At 40.9% G+C, this 26,416-nt stretch overlaps 1 protein-coding gene across 3 annotated transcripts in view; it reads right to left on the bottom strand.

Moving 5' to 3' along the window:
- The window catches only part of LOC128153871 (vascular endothelial growth factor receptor kdr-like), a 141,545-nt gene that overhangs the window by 9,751 nt on the left and 105,378 nt on the right, over window positions 1-26,416 (bottom strand). For 2 of the 3 annotated variants that reach the window (XM_052813744.1, XM_052813746.1), the window contains 11 exons: window positions 24,145-24,258; window positions 21,026-21,114; window positions 19,635-19,800; window positions 18,986-19,083; window positions 17,937-18,059; window positions 17,717-17,828; window positions 11,608-11,707; window positions 10,915-11,020; window positions 9,047-9,171; window positions 8,710-8,788; window positions 5,326-5,420 (listed from right to left, as the gene is read on the bottom strand). In XM_052813744.1, coding sequence (XP_052669704.1) covers window positions 5,326-5,420; window positions 8,710-8,788; window positions 9,047-9,171; window positions 10,915-11,020; window positions 11,608-11,707; window positions 17,717-17,828; window positions 17,937-18,059; window positions 18,986-19,083; window positions 19,635-19,800; window positions 21,026-21,114; window positions 24,145-24,258 — 1,207 coding nt within the window. Of the gene's footprint in view, window positions 1-5,325; window positions 5,421-8,709; window positions 8,789-9,046; window positions 9,172-10,914; window positions 11,021-11,607; window positions 11,708-17,716; window positions 17,829-17,936; window positions 18,060-18,985; window positions 19,084-19,634; window positions 19,801-21,025; window positions 21,115-24,144; window positions 24,262-26,416 lie in introns of all 3 variants that reach the window. The other variant, XM_052813743.1, reaches the window with a different exon arrangement.

Raw genomic sequence — 26,416 nt, 5'->3', positions numbered from 1 at the left:
TATTTCTGTAGTGTCCCTGAGCCTGGTGCCAGTGTCAAGTCTGTTAGATGTAAAACCAAATGAGGTGGAGGAACCTACTGGTGTGGACCCAGTGCTGATAACTGAAAACCTACCTGGTCTGTAAATAGGACTGCATCAAGCAGCCTGATTATCACAGAGCTTGGGCTCTATGCTATTGCATGCACACGTGCACAGCGTGTCTGTGCGGGGCCACAATGTAGTTAGTAGGTCTCATGACCCAGATGAAAGCTTGGACACGTGGATTTTAGTGTGGTACTGTGGGTAGTGAGAGCCGTTAACAGTTCCCATTTTTACTGTGCTATGTCAGATTTCCTGGCACAGATGAAGCTGAAAAGTCTAGGAATTAAACTAGATGAAGGAGAAGTTAGCCTGAATATTAAGTAATCTTTCACAATCTTTTTTAAGTTTTCTGGAGAGGTGTCAAAGTTGTTTAGAAGATACCACAGAGGATAATCCTGTAATAGCTAGAAGGCCTAAATGACCTAATGAGACTTTTTCATCCTACCGTATGAATCAGAGATTTTGGTTAAAGGTAGAAAAATACTGAAATCATCAAAGAGCTTGGCAATCGTTACTGGAGCTGTTTATTCTATGTGAGAGGGAGCCACTTTCTGTTAGCCTAAATCTCAGGGTCAATGACTTAAAGAGGAGCATGGAGAAAAAGAGATGACTGTAAGAAAATCACCCTATCCAGTGAGGGACTACAGTACCAAGTGTAGCACTTATTTCCAGGCTGTGGAGCAGCTCTTATTGCTTTGCAATAAGATGCCCAAGTATCTTGCCCTTGATAGGAAAAACTAATAGCCTATTTTGTCCATGTAGAAATCCTGGCCTTGTTCAGAAGCTGTGTTTAGGGAAAGATGAGAAATTGGGCTGAGCATTGCCAAGTAGAGCAGTTTGTATCATGACCACTTCTCATAATAACGTGTAGGAGCTTCAGGGCTTTTTAACAGCTTTTATAGGTGTTTAATGAGGCACAGAGTAAGAGTGATTAATTGCAGAAAAAATTTTAAAAAATTAAAGAAATAAAAGGGTTATTTTTTCTTCTGATAGTTATGACTGATTCACGGTTTGCTTTAATACATTTTAGACAGGGTGCTGTGCAGTAAGAATTTCATCCTGGGTTCCCCTCTGGCAGTATCCGTGCATCAGTAGTCTACTGGCATGGAGAAGTCAAGGGGTTAGGATCAAGAATTCATTGTTTTGAAACACTTCTAAATACAAAGTACAGCTAACAAAGTTTTAACAGGCCAAACCCACCCACTCATTAAGTATGCATCCCCTTGCGTGTGTGGCAAAGTTGGTCAGCTGTCCCTGACACTAGCTCCAGCACTGAAAGTGCAGCCAGATGAAAAGCACTGCAGTCAAAACCAAGCTGGGCACCACAGCCTTTCACAATTCTCCTTTTAGTCCTTGCCACTGTAAGCATATAGCACAATCCTAGAAAAAAGTGGCTTACATAATTCCCGAGTAGCTGCTCATTCAAAGTTACTTGTATTTTGGAAAGCTCAAGTCACGTCATAGTGCAAGGTGCTGCATGACACAACAGTAAGTACATTTGCTATCTCAGTGTGCTCATCGCAGAAGAAAAACCTTCTGAAACTAAGTTCTGCTATGGAGCAAACATATTTCTATGCCTCATTTTTTTGAGATGGTGCAAAAGGATTCTAGCCCAATCAGCTGGGTTGCGTTTTTGTTGGGCACCTTGCATTTGGACATGAATGCCTGATGCTCCTGAGCAAAATCAGTTTGTTTCAATATTATTGACTTGCTTTAGGCCCAGTTTGGCTTTGGCAAAGGCAGAGCCCTCAGTGATGTGATCTGGATGCAGCATCCAGAGCCCAGGAGCGTATCAGCTGAGCCTCAGTCAGCTGGTGTCATGGACCTTGGCCAGAACCAGATAAGTAATTTCAGAGCAACTGAGGATAATTGGGGGTTTGGGGGGGGGGGGGGGGGGAGGGAAAGGGATGGAGGGAGGACAACTGAGCAGATATCAAACCTGTTGTAATTTTAAACAATAACTTGATTATAGAGTCTCTGGGAAAATTTTAAAGCAGTGCTTGGCAGTAGCCTGTTAATATTATGAGATGAAACCTGACACCAGAGTCATCCCATCATTAAATCCCCTCTATGTTGAATGTGCTTCCTCGAATGCTAACTCCAGTGTCATTATCCCGGTCAATCTTTCTCTTTCTCACTTCAGCTGCTGTTGTGACTTTATTCTTTAGCAGTATAAAATGCTTAGAGCTCAGAAATAGTTAGTCCAGTCTAACAGTGGTTCCACGCCCAGAGTATCAGATTAATCTTCAATAAACTCTTGACACTGACACTCCATGGTGTGTAGTGTTGCCAAATTTTAAACTTGACAGAGAAATGAATGCAAGATAAATAAACAGCAAGATTTTGGCAAAAATAATAAATGCAGCCACCCTGGTTTAGAAAACATGCTAAGCCTTTGAACAGTTTTCCTTTAGAAAAGAAAGACTGTTTGAAAAGGATCCAGGGTAAATGTTTTTGATAGAGAGAGATACACAATTAACAAGGGTGACTTTATCTCCCCTATTAAACCATCACTCTCTTCTGACCTCTCCTAGACTATTCTATATGCTTTTGAGGCTTGTTTTTTCAAGTTAGCAGTGCAGGAGCGCCAAGGGATGTCATGTCCTCAAATGAGAGGGCATCAGGATGCTCTGCGACTATGTTAAAAATGTTAGTTGTGCCAATGATAGTTTGCAAGATTTAAAAAAAAAAAAAAAAAAGCTGACAAAATAGCTTTCTCAGCTGGACCTCAAACACTCAATGAAGGATGTGGCCAAGAAAAAGCACATATCTGTCCATTCAATGGTAGCTAGGGTCCTGGTAAGGAGGAGACAACAAACACAGCTTGCTGCAGGGTTTGCCTTTAGAGCAGACCTCTGTTAAGATGGTCTTTCATGGTCCGGCTGGCACAGAAGGTATCAGGTATCTTGTGATGAATGGAATCCCTATGGAAATGTTGACTGTAAATGGGGAGAGCCCCAGATGGTGTGGGTCAGGCAGAGATTCACTGAAAGCAGCAGAGCCGTGTTACTTCACGTTCACTCCCAGTGGGCCTGATAGCAGTTCAGAAGGTTTTCCTGGAAATCTCGAAAGAACAGGCTGTTATGGAATTTTTGTGTTTCTACTTCTGGCTGGATGTTGATTTTTCTGATTTTCAGCAGAAAGCCGCTAAGGGGGAGAGAGAGAACCTTCCTCTGCCAACTATTTATCCAAATGGGAGAAATGCAGTAGGGGAAACAGCAGTCAGAGGTGATTGACAGAAATCTTTAGAAGGATAAATCCTATCAGGGAGGCTGTTTGTGTGTGTGTGTGTTGGATTTGTGTCAACAAGATATCATGCAGAAAAAAACAGAGGTAAATCAGCCCAGGTAAAGCATCATAGTAATGTAGTTCCTGACATTTGAGCTCCTTCTTTTAGAGCTGATGCCATTTGGTCTCCATAGCAATGCACTGTGCTGTGCAGAAATCCTCTCAGCATGTGCACAGGCTAAAAACATGGAACTGTGTGTACGTCTCTGCTAATCCCCCAACAGGTACAACACTGGGACAGTACTACAGGGGAAATACTGCTGAACAACATTATTCCTGAAGTGACACTCCTATCCAGCAGAATCCGTAGCATTTGAATGCTCCCTGTTAGTGCTCCAAGACTCTCTGGGCTTCCTTTTGTAACTTTTTCCCTTTTCCTCTCTATCCTCCTCTCCTGCCTTCAAACATCTAGGAATTTATGGTTTTAAGGCCTGAAAAGACAAGGCAAGCTCCTTCCATCTTATTTGTCTCACTGCGTGAGGGAGTTAGCCCCTCTGTAATACTGTTAGATTCTGACTATGCACTCTCATGTGAACTCTGCCATACTATGCAGAAATTGCACTAGTTTTTTGTCATGTATCATTTCTCTTTAATGTAGAAAAATGGTGATTTGATGTAGAACAAGCAATTGCTCTGGTGGGAAAGATCATTGAGTTTAATACAGAGGAAACTAATAGAAATCTCATCAATAGATTTCAGAGAAAACTAGGCAATTCAGTAAAAGTCTAATTAGCTTAATTAACTGAATAGGCATGGAATTCCTTGCTACAGAATTGTTTCTTTTTTAATATTTTGGATAGCTATTCTTTGAAATTCTACAAGTTAATGTGTGAATCAGTAAAATGGGTTACTATTGTTGTTATACTTTTCTAGGAAGGTGGGGAAGACCTATTTCACTACTAGGTCAACTCTCTGCCTGCGCCTGGTTGTTACAGAAATATAGAGAACTGTGAGCTAACTGTTAGCTAAAAGCTAAATATCTGCTTTTATTCTTCTGTGATTGTCTGTACTATGAATGGATAAACATATAGCAAACACTGTCACAGCCTCTATTTGTAAACCCAGTATGAACTATATAATTCATAGGATCACGAAGGTGGTAGGATTAAGGGACTTCTCTGTAGGACTGTCTTCATAGCTGTGATAAAGCAAATGTAGAAATCACGGTTCTGGTAAATGTACTTTCTTTGCAGCGCTTATACTACTCTTCACTATACATGCCTTTTTAACTTTTCTCACATCCATCAATTGCAAAGGTGCCAGTCCTTCTGTACATCTAAAGTTAAACATAGCTTTGTTAGGTGCTGGTATAATGATAAATGTTCTTTTCTGGATTAATAAATCAAGTTCTAACTTTGCTCCATCAGTAAAGGAGAACACTGGAGAGGCAGTCAAGAAACAGCTAAAGTAGATACGTATATTCTTAGCTCTTTTGCTCCTATTATTTGCCATGTGCAGAATATTCTCTGCCCCAGGAGATCAGATCACAAACAGGAGACGCCAGCTTCACTCAAGAGCACTCTCTTATTTTGTTGAATGGGATTCAGAATCACAAGGCAACCTGGCATTTTAGAAGAAGAGCTAAACTGATTGACAAAACATTATGTGCTCAAAGCTGATGAAATAAGTTTTCATTTTTATCATGCGAATCAACATGTTTCATGTTAATTAACCTTCCTGTAAATTAAATGCAACAGTGCAGCATTCCTTTCAGAGACTTGCAACTCTGTTTTATGTTCAACTTCTTTCTGGAAGCAAAGTTTACATTACAACTTTCTTGATACATTAACCATGGTCTTTCAGTTACAGGATTGAAATCTAGAGTTGCTTGTCCTTCTAGCTTGTTTAGATAGTCTAAACAGTTTTCCTTTTGGAATCAGAAACAAAATTGCAAATTTCAGAAGCGTTTTTCTTAATGGGACGCTGTCTTAAAAAGAAATGCCAAAAAGTACTCACGCTAGAGCCATGATCCCGTAAGGCCAAGAACGAATTTCCAGCCTCTTCGGGCTTTTTATCTCATCTGATGTCAACACCATCCCACTGTCTGACTCCTGAGCAGCAAAAAGAAGAGAACATCAGCAGAGTGCCAAATGATCATGACAGCATGGAGCACTTTTAAATTAGAAATGGCTTCCGTGGGGAGACTGTGGAGAAAAGTCAGACTAAACGGCTATTAAAGTCAGTAGAGAAGGAAAGCCAAGGAGCTACTTAGAATACCAAATTCCAGCTATCTTATCTTGTGATGATGCTGCTTTTAGGCAAGTTGATAGAATTTCACCTTATAAAACTGTCTCCAGCTACAGAGCAGACAATGCAAGGGCAGGAGAATGCAAATTCTCCTTCACTGTGGCCTGTAGAGTTTGGGGATCCCTGTCTATGCAGTTATCAGGGAAAGACTGCCAACAAGGTGGCCATCTGTAGATGTTATATTGTAGTGTTATATACTGATACTTGTGTACTGGAACTCATGTAGGAGCTACCAGCTATTCTATGGAATCACAATATTTCAACCAACAACCTGGAGGGCAAATGTTTGCATCAAAACTCTCAATTGTGTGCTATGTAGTAAAGTGCTTAACACATAGATATGTCCAGTTGGTGTATGACATTGAGCCTGTTCTTCAGAATATTCTCTTATCAGGGCCTATATTATCAGTTTTTATCCAACTGTTCCTGATAATGCTGCTATTTAGCCTGAGACCATTTGCCTTGTTTTTGTGATGGTAAAGTTTTGATCTGTATTTTGAAAGACCACCCTTAAAATGAACATATCAAAAAATAATTTGACATTTTCAAGCTTGAAATTGATATTAAGCATGACATATGGATACCGTCTAGGTAGGATAGCTGAGATATGAATAGACAGAAATTCATAAAAAATATACGCAATAATACTGGCTAGACTCCTCAGAGAAAAAGTACCCTAAATGCCTATTAGAAATACACTATTAGAAACATTGAAATTTTAAGGAAGCGGAAGTTCAGTATCATTTTGGCAAATCCAAGTGCTTTGCAAAGATATCTAGCCTAAAAGGCTCATTGTAGTTCGGTTATGGATTTTTTTTGAGCTGTCCAACAAAACTGTCTTGATTAGTTTTAAAGTTGAGGTTCTGATTCCACTGCACTTAAGGTTGAGTCACGAGGTTGCAATTAATATCAAGCTGTTATTGTGCTAAGTGCTACACAAGTTCACAGACATGCACAGTCCTTGTTTTAAGTAATTTAAAAAATATTAAATGTTCAGGGGGGTTCCTTTGCATTTGAAATATTTTGTGATGCTGGAAAGTTGCGTGTCTGTCTGTCTGTCAAAGCCAAGAAAGCAAAAGACTTCAACATGGGAAGTGAAGCTTTAGTTAGCCTTATTTTACCAGTCAATCTGATTGAAACAGAAAAAATAATCCCAGCAAACAATAAATAAAAAGCAAAAGCCTTTTTATAAATGCTTTGGTAATGTATCAGTTGTTAATAAGATCAGTCTAGAAACTGGTTTTCAAAGTATAAAGTAAAATCCTAAATTAATTAGGTCTGTCAAAACCTCAGTAGAACCCAGCTTTTCTCTCTAGTTTTTATCTTGACTATTTCCCTTTAAAATATGTGGTCTAGAAACAATTTATCTGAGTGCTGCTTTGCATTTTCCTTACAGAAGAATTGTTAAAAGAATATCAGCGGAGACTACAGGTAAGCAGCACAACTGCAGGAAGGTGTGGTAGAGCACTTTTAGAGTTAGTTCCTGGGCAACTATTTGAAATAATGATCTAATCAGTATTAATGTCTTGATATGTAAGATAATTTTAGTAACCTAAGTGCACCTACATTGTCCAAAAGTAGATCACACCATAATTTTGCTTTAAAAGATCCTCATTGAAACATTACATTTATTTCTGATCTGTTAATGTATTATTACCCTTTTTTTGAAACTTTTCCCCCTTCATGTAAGGACTTACTTTAAAATGTCATGAACAGGGAGCATTTAGGAAAGTAATGCTCATGCTGGCAGCAGTAATCTCCTACTGATAACAGATCTATCTAGTAAATGTCTTTGTGTGATTCAGAGGGACAGATTTTTATCCTGCAAGAGGAAAGATGCAGGAGCCAGAGAAAATTCTAAGCTTTCTAATCCCTAAGATGCACTGATAAAGGCACAGAAATTACATCTGGCAAAATACTAGGGAATAATGGGCATCAATTCGTGCTAACAAGAGAACAGATGAGAAATACGCTCTATTTGTCAAGGACGTGAAATATGTCCAGGACAGGTTGTAGCTAGAGACTTGACCCTTCCCGAGAGAGTTGGTCTGAGGAATGGCTGTCTGTCCAAGAGGGAGTCTTAGCTGGAGCTTGGGGGACAGTTCCCTGACTAGCAGAGTAGGCAGACTGGCTTGTTTCTATAAAACTGTACGCCTGTTTCTTTTCTTTTGCTGCTCCTAGCCATCTGATGCTTGCCCTCTTCCTCTGTTAGAAGGTTTCCTGAGGGCTTCCTGCTTCCTCCCTAAACTTTGATCTGCTTCAAACACGCATGCGTTACAAAGGTCCCTCCTTAGCGGTACAGGATCTGTCATCGAGGCAAGTGGTGTGGAATGCATTTGGCACTGCAGCCAGTGAGTACCTGAACCATAGAGGAAATTCATGAGTTGTGGGGTTTTTTGGTTTGTTTGTGGTTTTTTGCTGGTTTTTTTTTTTTAAATAAGGAAGAAAAAATAATAAAAAACCCCACAACCCTCCACCCTTGGAACCTGTAATTTCAGAGGAAGCCAACAAGCAGAACCATCATTCTGTAACAGAACGAGCTTTTGTTTTCCACTGGAGTGAAAATGAAACCTTTCAACACTCTTCCACCCTGCAGTGCCATTAAACTAGCAATAAATATGTTCACTTAGGGTGAGGAAAATCCAGGGTTAGAGCCCTTTGTGTGAATCAAGTAGAGCAGGAACTTGAATCTTGGTCTTGTCTATCCAGAACTGAACACTCTCACCACCACCAAGTTATTGGCTGTCTCAGCCAGCCAGAGTGTGTTCTGGACACATTTCCTTCAAAAGGCTCCATTTCAATGAGCTGCCATTTTGTTATGGTGGAAAAAACATATTGAAATATGTAATATGAAACCCCTTAGCCTGATCAAAGCCAGGATAATCATGCATGAGCTTCTCTTTAAATTATTTGTTAAGCTAAATGCAGGTCTCTGTTGCCACATGGACCTATGTGTGAGATAGTAGGGCCAAATCTGCCTGATTTAAAGCTTTTTCTTACCAAACAGATTTCAAAAGCTCTAATAAGTGTTTCTGGTGCTGGTGACAAGTGATCTGTGAACCTGGTGGAGAAGGGTGCAATCACCTCGCTTACCTCATGCATCACTTTCTCCTTTTCCACTGGCACCTCATCAAATGTCTTCACACTCAGTGGTCGCTTCTTGCTGTTGATACTGAAAGCAAGAAAGTTGAGGGGTCAGCATAAAACCCAAGCAGATGCTGCACCAGTTGGTAGCTCAATTAACATCCCTGACACAGCTCCATTTCCTAGGCCGGTGTTCTTTTTTCATCTCTTGTAACTAATAAATGATGCCCTGACAAATTTGACTGTCCAACTCCCTTAAAACAGCCATATTGAGAGAGGACAACTAACAGTGACCAGCTATATCAAATCTTTCTTTCCCTCCTGCCCCCTGTATATATTTTCTTACCCAGTTTCCACTGCACTCCAGCGATTAACACAGTTGTTCAAGTTTTCTTCCACAGGGCAAGTTTTGGAGTTAGATTCTCCATCAGGACACAAGGTGATGTTCAGTGGAATATAGTCTTTACCATCCTATATAATTAATAACATAAAAGAACACAAAGCTGGTAAAGTTCATTTTGTACTACATCTCAGATGTAAAAGGTTATTGTGTTCTACAGAGCTTTACACTGAGAAAGGACTAGATTTTATTTTAACTTTATTTTATGATGTTTCTTCAAAGTGATTATGATGTTCTTCACAACATGTGGAAGTTCAAATGTATAGCTTTATCTGACATTTACTGTGTAGGAGGCTTTGTATGAGGAAAATGGTACACTTTGGGAGACCTATGACGGAGAATGGCTGAAAATGGTCTCTGATGTTCCAGTGCTCATCTGCAGTTAGTGTGTGTTCTCTCTTCCAGGCATCTCAGCCTGAGCTATTGCTTCACTGGTCTTTATAGCAGTTACCAGACTTCTAAATGTCCCTCACATATGGCACAGCAATGTGACGTTTGTACTGAGGGTGTCAATATATGTGCATCCAGTTTAAAAGTAGCTGGCTTTGCTGACTTTCACAGCAGCATCTTTGATGAGTTTGCAGCAATTTCTTTGTGATCATTACTACATTCCAGATGTGTGGCTGTTCTGCCTCAGCGAAGGTGAACAGAATTTCACCGATCTGCACTTCAGGAAAGCAGTCCTCTATATTGTCATTGAGCTGGCCTCTTTGGGAATTCCAAGGGACCAGTTGTCTCAGGGACACCTAAATCCAAGTTTAAGCCATGTGTTTGGGAGAAGGGAGGGAGCGGCATGAAGTCACAAAACCCCTATGGCTGAGATGACTTTAACAGGTTTTGGAATTGCTAAAAGAATATTGCCTATGTATAGACTTTTTGCTTATATTCATCTTAAGGAGTTGTAGCTTAGGAAGAGCTGGTCCTTAAAATGGTAGCCTTAAAGGATTTTCTTTCTTGTCCTTACAAGAAATTGATGCTGCAAGTTTAATGGAATTCAGTACACATCTTAATAAACTCTGCATTGTCATTACACCCCTGCAGTAATCTTCAGAAATTAGTCTTCCTTTAAGTCTTAAAACTATTTGTCCAAATTTCCCTTTGCTTGATTTTTTTTTAATTTTGAGAAGCAGTTAAGTGCCCTATTCCCTTATCATGATTTTTATGTCTCCTTAATTTACTTTGGTTATAGGATAAAACTCACAAGCTCTTCATATTGCAAACTGGGCCCTCTTCAACTTAGCTTCACTAAATTTGATTGCAAACAGGAAGGAGCTGGAGGAGCGTGTTTGGTTTCTTCTTAAATTAAATTGACAGTTACGTAACTGGTCTGGTTGTTTTTACTGAAGAAGAAAACAACTGATTTAACTATTATGAAATTAATAATTATGTAGTTGACTTTCTGAGCTTTAAACTGCATCATTTTAAAGCTCCTAAGAGCACTGATGAACATAAGCTCAGAAAATGAGAGAGAAAGTTCAGACCAACTACTGGCAGTTTACTATGTTAGAATCTAATTAAAATTGTTTGTGAGATAAAGCCTTATTGTTCCTCTACGGGGCAACTGAGTGGTTTTTTTAATTAATGTAAGTTTCTGCTTATTATGGCTGGATAAACATCTAGTTTTGAAATATAATCCCATTTGAATAGTTAACATTTTCTTCACTCATCCCAGCAGCCATTTTCCTTGTGACCTCTGTTATGAAGTCAAGTCTAATATTACTGCTCAGCATAGTCTTTAGCTGTGCACATGCATACACATATCCATATACATCTATATGTACACCTTTGTTGGAGAAATGTTTGTATGGCTGTACCTGCTGTACATTGGCTTGAAGAAGATCTCCTAAGCGCTCCACAAGCTCAGTGAAAGTAGGCCTCTCTGTGGGTACTCCATGCCAACAATCCAGCATTGTCTGGTAGCTAGACGAAAAACACAGGTATGAAGAAAGAAAAAGGATAGGAGCTTTGCTTCCAAACTGTTTCTTTCTGCTGCTGCTTGTTTTGGTCATTGTTTGGATAGTTTTGGATTAAGACAGGTTCAAATCTCCATGTGCTGAATTCTATTCTAGTTTCCATGTGGGATGCTTTTTCCTTTTATATTCCTGCCTCAACTGAACCTGTAGGCTTTTTATTTTCACCCAACTTAAAATTTGACTGATAGGCCCCACTGAAAATAAGTCCCAGTTATGGATGCCTAGTTTCTGTCATGGAATTGGAAATCAAGGCAGACGCAGTAGTCTCCTGAACTGAGATTCATAACCTCCAACTGACATGGGGAGATCTGTTAATCTTCTTGTTGGCAAAGGTCAGGCTGACTTGGTCTGTCTTTAGCATTTGTCTGTGGTATCAGGACACCCAAGAGATGCATGACTACAGTGTTTACTGAAAACAAAATACATAGCTATTATCTGATGAGGTCTCCATACTCCTCCACACTTAAATACAATCTCTTTTGTAATACTGAAATAACATGTATCAGCTCTCAATATAAAACCAGGAGCTCTTACACTTCTGGAGTAGAGTACTCTGGAGATCTCATCCGCGTTCCTTCTTTGAGCCGTCGGCAAAAGTCCTCATCTATCTGCACTCCAGGGTATGGTGAGGCACCTGATGGGAGAAATAAGGAGGAGGCTCCAGAATGGCACAATGCCTATTTCCCAGTCCAGTGAATTAAACACATATCGGTGATTTCTGCTGCACATTCGAGATTACCTAGAGTCTGACAGTAAAAGAAACTAGAGCAAAGAAAAGGTTGCAATCACTTAACTACCTACATGTTTTGTTTGGAAACCTGTTACAGACTCACTGTCTCTTTAGAGATTTCAACCATGCTGTCTCCTCTGCATTTGTGATACAGTTAGGACCACTCCAAGGTAAAATATGGCAGAAGAGAAATAAATTTTATTAGTTTGAGTCTTTAAATGACCTCTTGGTCAGTGGTAGAAAAGTTCCAGATCATTCAATTGATTACATATGGTTTGCCGATATCCTGCACTAAGTGACTACGTGTGAAGTAAGTCAGTCCTGCTCATCATTCATTGTCTTAGAATCTCTGGCCTTACTGGCCTCTGTGAGTAAGTGCAGAGAAAGCTGTAGGTATCTGGCTCCTGCAGAAGTCTGTGAGAACCTTGCAGTTCAACCTCAGGTGTGGAATTGTAGTCCTCCTCTCCTGGTTCACCAATTTAATATTGTATATATATTATGCAGTCCTACAGGTAAGATTTCCTTGGAAAATGACCTTCCAAATTTTTAGCCTTGTTTTCTTTTCTGAGTGTGAGTTCAATGCTGCTTATTTTCAGGGCCACTCAACTGTTAGTGTGAAACCAGGGACGACAGTTCATGGCAACTGAATTGCTTTTAAGAGGTAGACTTCTGTAAAAGGACTGGTAGCGTTATATTAACTTGGACAAAAGTTGGCCTAGCAATCTTCAAAATGAAGGCGTGAGACTTATTTCACTTTCCTGTGTAATTGATTATCTTCACAGGAATTACTAGTATAAATCTATGTATGAATTGAATGCACCCTTCAACTAATGAGCGTATGGGGGCTTTTCAGAGGTCATGATCTTTGTTGATTGACACCTGCACTTTATGATGCACCGTAAATAAGGGGAACAAATATATAGTTTGAGAAAGTGCTCTGGCATCTGAGTAATCCAGACCTCATAGCTAAAATTCAAGAGATGTCTGCACTGAAGTTTGAAAGGTTACTGGACCTATTGTGGATAGACCTAAAAGATCTGTAAGCTTTCCTCCCTTCCTTCTCAGCAAAGGCTTCACGTGCAGTGCAACCCTCGTCTTTCACATTTTGGCATCCTGGAGGCTGGCTGGTGAATTTGGAAAAAATTTAATCAAGTCTTAACATAGGGGATTGAATGGAATCTGGATCTGTATCCGGCCCTCGAAGAATCTGTATATGATTTACCGTCTATAACATTCCTGCCTATTTCCTGCATTTTTTTTTCCCCATTTGGAAACAGCATCATGTGCTGTGCACTTGGGGGCACAACAAGCACAGCAAAAATCTTTTGGATAAAAGCAGTGAAGAGGGTGCCAAAATGTGGCTGTTTCCAGAATTACTCTACTCTGTGAATCTGACTGCTCGATCTGCAAAACTATGCACTGGGGAGCAAAGATCCCAGCAACTTCCTAAGAGGGCATCTCAACACAACAGATAGGCTCTGATGACATTCAAAGCTCAGGGCTGCTTAGCCACAGCACATCTGAATTTCCTTGATGTGCAAGTATCAGATCACAGTATTAAGAGTGTTTCCTGGAGTTACGTAGCTTGGAAATAGTCAGTAGCATCATTTCTGCTTCCTATCTTGATTTTCCTTCCTAGTTTTGTATTTGGCCTGTCATTATGGTCATAATAACCCAGTAACTAAATGTTCAGCTCACATGGCATCACCTGTTAGCCAAAGATCTCAAAACAGGCTTCTATCAACTCCAAGATCTCTCTGAATAAACTGATGGATAGAAACTATAGTGTCGCTTTCTCACAGTTACACTGTGACAGAAGAGTAAGGATAAGAACAGGCTCTGGGGGCACTGACTGTTGTCCAAGCTACTAAACTGCTGTCTGTGTACATCTCCTGAACTCTCACTGGCTTGTCTTTTCATCTGTGCAGGTTTATCTTTACAAACATTTACAAGGTACTGAGGCTTCATGAATACCTCTGCAACTTGTCCGGTTGATCCTGTATCTATTCAACAGTGGTGCAGCCTCTCCAGAGAAGTGAGCATAAGCCTCTAGTTAGCCCTAGATTGTCAATGTACTGGGGCAACACTGAAAACAACACCCCTCATTAGAGAATAGATGGGCTGCGTGGCCTTTTTCATTCATTTCCAACTGCATTATGCAATTGTTGTGCCATCATGGCCAACCGACTTCTGTTAGGAGGAGCTGAATGGAGTCATGCCATTGATGAATGGCTGTTCTACACTGACCATTCTGACATGCAAAAGAACCCCCTCAGTTTGCTGAGTATCACTGGCCAGATCTGGCTCATGAGCACAGCAGAGATTATTGGTAAGAATTAGTCTTGCATATACATTGATTGGAACTGAGACCTTGAGGGCAACATGGTAGAACTGGGTGAGGAGGGATGGGAGAATTCCACTTGATCTCACAATCTCAGTTATCTTTCTTTGATTACATCATTGATCATATCAACTGCAATATGTTGGTGAGAGCAAGTACAAGGAAGGCAAAAAATAATTCTTGATTGCAAGATCTTTGGGTAGTTTATATTTTGACAGGTGCTGGCCTCCTACCAGCTGGAGGCAGGTCAGATCATAAAAGCAAGGAACTCTCCCTTTTCTACCTCCAGTCACCATTGTACTTCATCTGGACTATGTGATAAGCCTAATAACTTGGATTTGGGGTGCTAAGACAGCTTGGGAGAAATGTAGGCTGAAACATATGGTGTAAGGTCTATGCATGGCATTTTCCTTAGGGGAAATCTCTTCCAAAATGCTCAAAGACATGGCATGCATTGGATACGGTAGCACTCTTTTGATCTTGATTTTATTTTAGTAGGATAATAAGATGCTGATGTTATACTACCAGGCAGTGCTTGTTTACATAACTATCTTTGATTGCTTTTTGAACAGTGTACACTTAAAGTCCAGGAGACACCAACATTCTGTAATGCGCCATGTAAGTGATTTCAAGATGTATTAAACATTGCTGGCATTACCTGACATGAGGTGTGCTGACCCCATTTAAATAACGCAAAGCTCAATGCAAACTCAGCCCCAAATGAAAAGTAACAGTCTCTCAAGTCCTGATTTCCCTGTGTATCACCACAATGGATCCAGTCTGCCAGCCTTTCTGGAGGAAGCCTATCGTGCTTCATTCAACTTCTGACCCTGAAAGGACCCGTGTCCAAACTAAACTGTGCATTTTACTAATCAGTATTTTTTCCTTTTTTTAGAGGGCGCTAAGTCTGTGGGACCCAGTAAAAAGCAGCAGTTGTAAATGGGAGCCAAAACATACCCTGTAGCAATGACAAAAAACTTCCATCCCTTGACTCTCAATGATCTGTAAAACTTTTATATAAGAGAATTCAATCAGTGACACAAATCCTTAATTAAATATTTATCGTGTGAGCTGCAGATGTGAGTAGTGCCAAACCACAGACATGCCTGGATGATCTGTATAAAAAACCCTCTGAAGAAAATGACTGCTTTTGAATCTGTGCCATGGATTGAAGAAAGTAGTTTGTGATCTACGTCATAACGAGGGCAGAGGCTGCTCTACAGATGGCAGCCCTTGGAGTAATTTAGTAGATTCCTCTGAATTCAGAAGAGAACGGTCTATTGTTCCAAGTAAGCACCTTCGTTAAGAAAAGAGGCTATCTAAAATTAAAAGAAACCAGATAAATTATTTTTAAAAGTAGTTAAAAATAGAGATGAAATTCAGTGACTATATTTTAATTTTTATTCATCTTCAGTATTAAAGGCCAAATGACCCAAAGTTCACATCTGTTAAACTCTGGCAGGACCTTTGGGAATGATATAAACAGTTTGCCTTCTGCAGTGGTCCTTGCCATTCATCAGTATTCAGCTCATTTGGTTCCTTGGAGGTGCCCAATGGAGAGACTGTCCCCTCTGAGTGTGTCTCTGCATGCTAATGCTAATACATCTTCTTGAATAATCTGTTAGAATTGGGGCATTGATGGTGCTTCCAGAGCTTCGTCTTTCTGTGGTGTTTCAAAACACATGCAACAGATGATGCTGTTAGAGAGCCATGGAGGTGTTACACCATGTCCTGGTTTCAGCTGGGATAGAGTTAACTGTCTTCCTAGTAGCTGGTACAGTGCTATGTTTTGAGTTCAGTATGTGAAGAATGTTGATAACACTGATGTTTTCAGTTGTTGCTCAGTAGTGTTTAGACTAATGTCAAGGATTTTTCAGCTTCTCATGCCCAGCCAGTGAGAAAGCTGGAGGGGCACAAGAAGTTGGCACAGGACACAGCCAGGGCACCTGACCCAAACTGGCCAACGGTGTATTCCATACCATGGGACGTCCCATCCAGTATAGGAACGGGGAAGTGGAAGGGGGCAGGGATTCACCGCTCGGGGACTGGCTGGGTGTCGGTCGGCGGGTGGTGAGCAATTGCACTGTGCATCATTTGTACATTCCAATCCTTTCATTATTGCTGTTGTCATTTTATTAGTGTTATCATTATCATTATTAGTTTCTTCTTTTCTGTTCTATTAAACCGTTCTTATCTCAACCCACGGGTTTTGCTTCTTTTCCCGATTTTCTCCCCCATCCCACTGAGTGGGGGGGAGTGAGTGAGCGGCTGCGTGGTGTTTAGTTGCTGGCTGGGGTTAAACCACGACACACCAAAATAACAAAACTCTAAATAAATAGGACTGAACTCTGGAGAAGGCAATAACTGCCACTTGTTTTAACCATTTGAGTGTGAACTTTCTGTTTTGCGTGCTGATGTGAACTAGAGAAAAGTCCAAGTCAAAGACTTGGACTGAAATCAGGTTGTGATCTTTGCAGCCAGCCCTAAACAAAAAGATTAGGATAGAAATGGCTCCAGACTTTGCAGTGAGATCTGAACTTGGCATCTTCAGCCCGATCATTAATTTCAACTGATCCATGAACCCAAGATAGTAGGAGATTACAGGGTTTGCTTTAAAATTCAGCAGCTTAAGTTGACAATGCTTCTTGTTTTCTTTTGTCTGCAAATGCTGATTGAAAAGCCAGAGCTGACATTCCTAAATTCCCTCAGGAAAACAAAACTTGCCACTCTGCAGGGAGAATTTGAGAGCGACAAAGCCCAACTATCTGTAAGACTGCTTGTCTAAATTTCAGGGCTTTATCTGCTGGACAGTAACCAGATCTCAGTGAGGCTGAGATTTCTAACAGCACTGTAAGATGAAATCTATAGTACGTAAAGAACACCATTACTATTCTTTCAAAAATGTTGTGGCTTGCAAATGATATGGCCAGAAGAGTAAGCATTCTACCTGTTTGCTGCCAAAATGACTTACGCAGAGTCTAGCACTGGTTCTCATATCAACCTGATGGCAGCTGCTGCCAATACATTTTTCTTACTTAGAAAATCTTACATAGATTTTGTGGGGAAAATAATCAATCTGGGATAAAATATCATGGGGGCAAACTCCCTTGTGTTCCATGGGCTGCCACTAGCAACGTCAGACCACTGTGTCAACAGCAGTGTAATCCTCTGCAACCTTTGAGCTGTGTGGTTTCCTGAAGCAGACTGCTTAGAGGAAAATATAGTTTGACAGAGAAACTTCTTTATTGCTCTCAAAGAAGTATTTCACTCCTGAGCAGCAGAGGCTTGCATTATCTCTGTGTTCTGTTGGTTTCAGTTATTACAAATGTTAGGTCAAGAGTTTTGGATTTTGTTTTGTTCCCCCCTTCCCAATATTCACTGTTTTCATGTACTTTGCCAGGTGGAGTTCTCATTGACTTCAGTCCAGTGACTTTATTTTACACCTGATCTGCACTGTGCACTTGTACTAACTGAAATGGAAACATGGCACCATGTTATCACCTTTTGTTAAAAGCTTTTCTTAACAATACAGCCATAAATTAGGAGGGAAAAGGGGTTTAAACCATTCTTACCTAGAGAAAATATTTCCCATAGTAGCACTCCAAAAGACCATACATCACTCTGGGTTGTGTAAATTTTGTCAAAAATAGCTTCTGGAGCCATCCATTTGAGTGGAAGTCTTGCCTAAGAATGCAAAAGACACAACATGTTGCAAGAACTGTTGTTCCTAATGTGCCCAAACCCTAGGGGAATAAAAACTTGAGATTAGCATTTCAAGTTTCTTCCACTTACATCTCCTTTCCGTACATAGTCAGGGTCTTTATAAATGTCCCTGGCTAGTCCGAAGTCACAGATCTTAACTACGTTGTTCTCTGAAAGAAGGATGTTCCTTGCTGCCAAATCCCGATGAATGCACTGTGAAGGAATGAGGACAAGCATGATCAGAGGTTCTGCCTGGACAATGAGCCACTGCTACAAGTTGAAAGTGTGAGACCTTCTTTGGAAATGGAAGGATAAATGAACTTTTGTTGCGAGCAGGTTAAAGAAGGAAAATGTGTGTGGGAATCTGCCGCAAATGTATTGTCATATGCAAAAGAGAAAATAACTCGGGGAGCAAGCCAAGTATTACTGTTAGTTTTCTGATTTTTCTACGTGACATAAATTTCACAGGTAGGATGAGACAAAGGGAGTGCCATTTTCCAGTTAATTGTTCTGCAGGAAATTTGGGAGAGGTCAAAAAGCAGCTGCAGCTACATTTGCAAATGCAGTCATGATTTCTGTGTGTGCTACCCTGGTAGCTGTGTGGTAAGGGCAAGCTCTCAGTTTTGTGCATACTTTGGCATGCCTATTACATTCAATTTACTTGAAAAGCAGGTATTCCACAGGCTACAAACATACTTTTTTTTATATCCAAAAGAGGTGCTAACTTTGCTGATAGTCTCCAACATTGCTGACAAGCTAAATAAATAGCTGGATACTCCCTCATTTTTCAGTAGTATTTTCATTGACCATACTAGAAAGATCTTTCCCTATGAGAAGCCTTTTCTGCATTTGTTTATGAGACAGTTCCGTGAATTGTCTCGCAATCTGTATTCACTCCTTCTATCTAAACTCTCGTGTTACAGATGCCAGTCCTTGTAGCCAAGAACATGATGGATATTCCTTCACAACTCCTTCAGTGCTACTTATTGCTTAACCACCAGAGCTAAAGTGGTCTCCAACACTTTAATATAAGAGCAAAAAGCAGATTACTCAGGCTCAAAAGTATATTTGGATTTCTTCATATCAGATACTCATGATTCTGTGAAAGAAGTTCAGCCCTGACATTTTAATGAGCTCACTTTTCGGGAGGCGAGAAACTCCATGCCTTTTGCCACTTGGAAGCTATAGCAAATCAGATCCTCCAAAGTCAGGGGACGCTTGTACAGATCCTCAGCATCTAGGAGAGATCACAGACATGGCAAAACACTAGAGCAACAGCTCCAAACTTGTCTGGCACTCATGCCACTTGCATGCTGATGACCCCAGCCCTGCACCTGAGTATTGCTACATGAGTTCTCTACTAGGATTACAACTCTGGTTTAGGACCCGCTGACCTAGAGGCAGAAGATCAGATGATTAAAAAAATTCCATCCAACATTAATCATATCATTTAGCTATGGGGAAAACAACATTTGGGGATAAAATTGAGGGAGGCTATTTATAGCGAGCGAGTGATGAGACTGGGGACAGACTGGCCCCACAAATCTTCTGGTAAAATTTTGCTATTACTCCTCTTACACAACAGGAACAGCTTTTATATGCATACATTATTGCAAATCTCTTTTTGTGAGAAAGTTGGAGTGGGGCATAGGCAAGAGAAAGAATGTGCGATTTCAGGAACAAGTCAAGCTGTGTAAGGGCTTGTAAAGTGTGTGACTGTGTGTGGCACTAGCCAAGTAACAGAAATCTTTACAAGAAAAGATCTGGGATTAGGTAGGTTTCTTTTACCTTCTTCATCATCTTCTGAATCGCTGTAACTCTTATCTTCAATAAATCCTGAGCTGGCAGAGCTTCCTGTGCTGGCTACACTCTCAAGGCGCCTCTTGATCAGTTCGGTCAAATCACTGTTGGACTCATCCAGACTTTTCTCTGCTTGGTCAGAGTTTTCCTGTGACTAGAAATGGTATAAAACTGATTTTTAGCTTTGGATGACGCAACACCTGGGGATTCAAAATATGTAACAGAATGGCATGTGGAGAAAGTGTCCTCTGAAGATGATCTCAAAACATGTTTGAACATGATATTCCCTGAATAGCAGAACTAATGAAGCCTGGTTTCCTATTTATTAATACAGAACCTCCCATTTTATGCATAGCAGTATTCCACCATGAAAGTTAGTTGGAAGCTGGCTGGGCGAGACTGATAGGTGAGCAGAGAGATACTGTAATGTGCATGATGTGCACTGAAATGTGTCCGTCTCACCCTGTCCTGGGGAGTGAGACAACCAATCCCTGCAATTCATGAAAACAATGGTGAGAAAAGAAATTTTGAGTGACTGTACCAGGAAAATCTCCTTCTCTTACACAAAGTACCTTATGTACTTTTGTGCCTGTACACAGTAGCTATAACAATAATAATAGAATCATCCGGGAAAATAATCTTGGGGAGGCTCCGTTTTCTGGCAGGGCTTAGATCAGAGAGCCCTTCTGATGCTGTATTTTCACAATGAGGAGGTAGTCTCATACTCTCCCTATTGCTGATTTCTGGTCTCCTGTGTCTTCCTCCATATCCTAGCCCAATCTGTGCTAGCACAAATGTTTGCGTGGATGCCGACAACTGTTTGGAAACCAAAACCATTTGGTTAGTTTTAATGCAGACCATTTTCGTGATCCAGTTCGCTGCATACAGCACAGACTTTTAGGTTGGCACAGGGGAAGGGAAAACACGGAAGATGGGAATGAGCAGATGATGGAAGGGTGAGCTGCTTTCAGTAGCTGGGGGGAGGTGGGCCTAGAAACAAAAATCCCCAAACTGGGCTTGTAGTTTGGGAGGGTTCACCTTCTCCTAGTTCAGTTAATACCAGTTTTTCACTACTACTTTGTTGCCTGCCATGTGCTCGGTATTATCTTGCAAGTAATTCCCTCTCTCTCTCAAATGCACTAGACAGCTTGGGTTTTTGCAACTAATTCTTTAGTAGGTGCTAGAAAAGAAGAGGATGGGAATGAGATCCTACAGGGAAAAAAGTTTCCTTTTCTTGCTCATACAAATGTGGTGAGAAAATAAAGTGCCTATATAAATACCAAACTCTCTCAGTGCCAATGTGGAAAAAAAATCCAGCTTGTGGTCAGTGGTTGTTAATTCTCTGCCTTGTGACTATGAGAAGCCAGTCATTTTTTTACCTTGTATGCAATGAAATCTCCTCGTTTTCCTCTTAGATAGTTGGACAGATTTCCATATTTACAATATTCTACTATGACCATTAAAGGACCTAAAAAGACAGTGAAAGTCAAATGAGTTTTGAAGCACTGCAAAGCACTTAATACTAACTTATCCTCACAAATCCTCTTTAAAATAAGTACGTTCTGTCATTCCTGTTATACAGATGAGGAAATTAGGAAACAGAGGAAACAGAGAAGTGACAATCCAGAAGCACGCAATCAGTAGTGGATATGGAGAGAAGGGAATACCGTACGGATTCTTAGTTTTCTCCATTAGATGGTAACAGTTGGTATTTATTCCTTATTTATAAACAAAGGAAAATTCAGAATGATAAATAAGAATATACAATCCCATATGCTGTTAAGGTTGTTTTACTCTATACATAGATCCATAGCATGGGGCAGTCTTCATTTTTCACTGCTGCCTTCACAATTGTTTGTTTTGGGTGGAGCTGGTGCCAGTAGAGGCAATAAAAGGATGCAGGATCATAGACAGATCTAAATCAAAAGTTGCAAAAATATTTAGTGTGAAGTTTTTGAAAGCCTGGGAAGTCATATCAATTTTTTCCTTTCTTATTTCTGTGCAAACTACTGCAGAGTTCACTGCAATTGCTGCTTTTATACAATTATGCATATTTTTAAGATCTGCTTGAAAATGCTTTTATGTTTCAGTGTGAGCTATTAGGAAAGGGGAAAGCTACATTCTCTACCATTAGCTTAATCACTGCTTTTTGTAATCACTAAATGTAAGATAAGGTGAAGTTGTGGGACTAGAATGCATGTAAACATGTATTATTATCAGTCCTAAGCAACCAGACTTTCATGTCCAGAAACCTTTTTCTGTCTAGAAGGTCCATAGTTCAGACTCAGGAGTTTGAGCTTCAAAGGAAAAGTGCTGAGAGCTGCATTTGGCCATTCAGGAAGGAGGGAGGGAGTACGGCTGTAAGGGAGCTGTCAACGGTTCTACTGCTGACCACACAACACTACTCGCTTGGGCTTAAAGGCAGCAGTGCTGGGATCTGGCAGTGCCCGAGAGATATCTGGGGGACATTGTTCTGAAGAACCTAAAGGTGAATGTCCCTCATGGATGCCCCGAGGAAATGCGGATTCCAGTACAGCTTTAAAGCTCCTGTTAGTGATTTATTCATATTTTTGAAATGCTTCCTAGACATGGCATCTCCATATTTTATTTCCTCATTGTAAAGCATATACTATGCATTAGTTCTAACTGCTTAACATCAGACACTCAGCCAAGGTGTTAAAATTTGTTATTTGTTATATTGCTAAAATAATATACGTGCATACTTAATATCAGTCTTTATCAGGAATACCGTTATACGGTTACATAAAAACTAACAAGGAGGGAGAAAGCACTGTATTCTGCAATGGCATTTTAATAGTAACTCTTATCCCAGTGTCTGTTTTGAGAGCTCAAGGCTATTTTTCTTTAGTCTGCAGTTGCATTGCTCAAAGGTAAACAAACCAGTGCCTGCCTAGAGACTCCTCAGTGCCCTGCAAGGCCGCGCTGCGCTGCTGTGCTCTGTCCACTGCTCCCCAGAGTAATCGGTGGTTTTCCTAGGCAGTTAGCACGGAGGAGTGAGGGTTACCTCTTCACCCGGGAGGGCAATCAGGATGGAGCAGCCTGGAGAATGGGAAACTGAGGGACTCTCAGGAGAAAAAGTTCCTCAGAGATTGGACGGTCACAGTATTTGATCCGTTACTGAGATGTGTCTTACTATGCAGCTAGAACTCTGTGCCTGAATTAGTGCTTTGGTTAAAAACTATTGACCTCTTAGTAATGCTGCCATGTTTTAGGCACCTGTTTGTACTAAGCTACCTCATTGACTTGATAGGAGAGGAGAATCACCAGCATTCATAATGTTACTTCCCCTCTACTCATAGTCCCAAGCAAAGGCTACTTGCTTATGCATCTGAATCTTAAAACCCTCCAGCTAAAGCTGGCCATCCTCCCATACAAGCTTTTGGGGTCTGCAGTGCTACAACAATTCCTGCAAGTTCCCCATTGATGGCTCCCAGATTACAGCAGTATCTGTGGTTGCTGGTTGCTGACTGCTTCTTGAGGAACTGGGAGTATCTTGCTGGAGGGAAGATTTCTTTCCTGGCATCTTACCAAATCTACCTCACTGAAGTTTTCTTTCCCCCCCTGTGACTGGACAACTACATGTTCTTTGGAAAAATGATAGCTTTGGAGTCTCAGATGACAACAGATGTGTGCACCATCTCTCTCACTCTTTCCCCTTCATTTATTTTACTCTGTGTTTTTTTGTCCTCAGTTCTCCTAAATCTGTTCTTTGGGGATTGTTTTGAAGGTTCATTGTAAGCAGTAAAGAGGCACCTCTGAGAGTTGTTATCCTGAAGTTAAAGCACAGTAGAGTAAGAGGCAAGGGTGCTTTGTATGGCAGTATGGGATGGGAAGGGATGTTTTAGTGACAAAGGTCTAAGATTTATGGAGTCTTTTGTTTAAGTCTGCACTTTGCAACAGATCCTTTGAATGATGTACAGCCAGTTGTGTCAGCTCAGTCCCTTGGAAGTCCATGTTGTTGCTCCACTCAGCTTTGGACTGCCTCGGGCTTCCTGTATACTATGCAAGAAATGCCTGCATTTGCCCGGCAAGAGTGAAGTGCTTGGGAAAGGAGGGGGCCTCAAGTAGCTAAGGGCTTAGCCTGGTGCATCCTCCTGATAAGGCAGGGAAGAAGAGGGAGAAGAACCTTTGAAATGATCAGTAGTGCCTATGTGGAAGAATTGGGCACCTAATTGCAATTAAGGATCCTGCCTCCCTTCAGTCCATAATCCCTTTTGTAAACAAGCTTACAAAGGACAGAGAAAAAGAAAATAGAGAAGTGACACCGCTGGCTGGGAGAAGACGTTCAGAAACCATTGATGAGATGTGGCTGTATTCTGCAGTAGCAGGAGCTGTCCTATGAGCAGAGAGGTAGAAAGGGTTGTGCTTGCATTAACTGCATGCACATGAGACTTGGACTCCACCACAGATACATCCAAACACCTTTGTATCTGAAAAGTGTTTCTTCTTTGTTCCTTATCTACTGAGGACTTCTCACCTCCAGCTTTGGTGCAGGCTCCCAGCAGGTTGACTACATTCAGGTGATGTCCTATATGGATGAGGATCTTCAGTTCAGACATTAAAGCCTTGCATTCATTAGTAGTTGCACATTCTGCTTAAGATAAACAGGAAAAAAATGATCTTTACACAACAGGATATTTTTAACAGGACACAGCAAGATCCTGTTTATACTTGGAAACAAAACCCACCCAGGTTACTTGCAGTATCTTTGCTTTTCAGACTCTTAAACAGATAATAATTCATCCGTTTCATTGTCTGTTGACCTTTATGAAGTGGAGTAACACTTTATCTTTTGGGTGACTCTTCCTTTCTCTAGCATGGGTTATGGAGGGTTACTGTCCCATAGGAGAACCCTGCCCCCAAATCAGATTCCAGAGAGCCTTTGCAAGGACTGAATTTTGCAAGCTTAGCAAAGGAACAACCAACCACTCCAAGCAACAATAGTACACAGAAGAATGTGTTCCTCCATCTATAATGGCGATGTGCAGTTTAGTAGTACTTCTTTACAATACCTCAGAATATATTTTTCCACAGTACTGAGCAACTTTCCACTGCGGGTGATGGAGGAATCCAACACATCTCTAAGGTGGGTCCCAAAATGTACTGGAGAATTTACAGCATTACTAAATCTCAGCCCTGTGAGATCTCATTCACCCAAGAAATATATTTTCCAGCAAAGCAGAGGGGGCCATATTTGTGTGTGAACCATGAATGTGACACCTGATGAAGCACTGGCTAGCCAGTTATACTGTAGTTTCATTCTCTTTTGCTGCCAAAGCTAAGGAAGGCACTCTCAGACCAGAATGTTGTTTGGATGCTGGCTTGTTTCCTCTGCCTTCTTTCCAAAACTTTCATGATGTATTTTAACAAAAGGACTTGTGTCCTGTTTCCTCTGTTTTTGCCTTTGCATCATGTAAGATTTAAATATGAAGAAACAGTTACATAACAGATCACTTGGTGTGACAAATGTAACCTCTTTATCTGTTTGTAGAATTCTCCATAAACAAATCTTTCACCAAATTGTGTCATAAAGAAGGAGCTATTCCAAGCCCAAGGTTTCTTCAGTCAACAGTGTTTGTAGATGGATGTGTACATGGGTGGTTTTACTCCTGATTTACCCTGGCATGAGCGGGAAGTGTTTCAGATAATCTTGCACATTAAGTTATAGCCTTCAACCCAGAACTGATAGCAGCCTACTTCATGGAAATGACAGATAATGCTAGAATTACAGAAATGCAGACATCTCCAGAGCCTTCCCCCCCCCCCCCCCCCAATGGATTGACTCACACTAGAGAATCTGCTTTATTCAGGAAAGTGATGAATTATGGGCATGTTAGTCGGGGAGTGACAGGTTAGAGCAGGAGGCTGCTGCCTCCGCTTGGGGAGGAAGGTATAAAATGATGGAGGAACTGTCAAATAGTTTGCTGAATACGTGCAGGCAGGGTAGAGTTGATATGAGTATCAGTTGGGAAGCACAGCGTGGAAGTGAGTGAAAACCCAGAGCTATCCGGGGCAGTAAGTTTTGGCTGGAGAAGGGAGTGTGTCTGGATCAGGGGCTTCTAGGATATTTAGGGATCTGGAGATGGGCATGGAACAGAAGAAACAACAGCAGGAGAGAAGATGATCTGAAGATCTACAGACTAATGCAGAGAAGGGAGACCAGATTCGGAGGAGGTCCAGACAGGTGATAAACAGATGTTTTTGAAACATTTCAGAGAGATGGGAAGTAGCAGAGCATCAGGAGAGGCAGCTAGCAACAGAAGCCAAATACCGTGATAGAAGTTCCTGAATCATGGCATTGCAGGGGTTAATATAGTCATGCAGCAGCAATGCAGAGCAATGTGGGCTATGAAAAACCATCAAGTGAGCATCGATTGTACCTTTGAAAAAATCCTAAGTGAACAGTTAAAAACCTCCAACCCAAGTAGTCAATGTATTGGCTGATGCATTTATTCATAAGCTGTCTGCAGAGGCTTTGTATGTAAATATAATATGAAAGAATAGTCTCCAAGTTCCCCCTTTCCCCACCACTGAATGGTAAAAGCTTTCCTTAATTTCAATAATTGCAAGCAAGTTGTCTCTAATTCACTGCCTTGGCATTGCTTTTTTTTCAACCCCTTGAACTGTTCTACATCTGGAAGGGCTGTGATCGAAGGCTTAGATCCAATTTCAGACTATCTAATGTAATTACATTCTGTAATCTGCTTCCCTCCTAACCCCACAGACCTGGAAGCTGCTGTTTTCCTCCT

Source organism: Harpia harpyja, chromosome 18 (genome assembly GCF_026419915.1).
Source record: "Harpia harpyja isolate bHarHar1 chromosome 18, bHarHar1 primary haplotype, whole genome shotgun sequence".
NCBI classification, from domain to species: Eukaryota; Metazoa; Chordata; class Aves; order Accipitriformes; family Accipitridae; genus Harpia; species Harpia harpyja.
The sequence above is the reverse complement of the archived record's forward strand: the minus strand, read 5'-3'. Positions and strand labels throughout refer to the sequence as shown.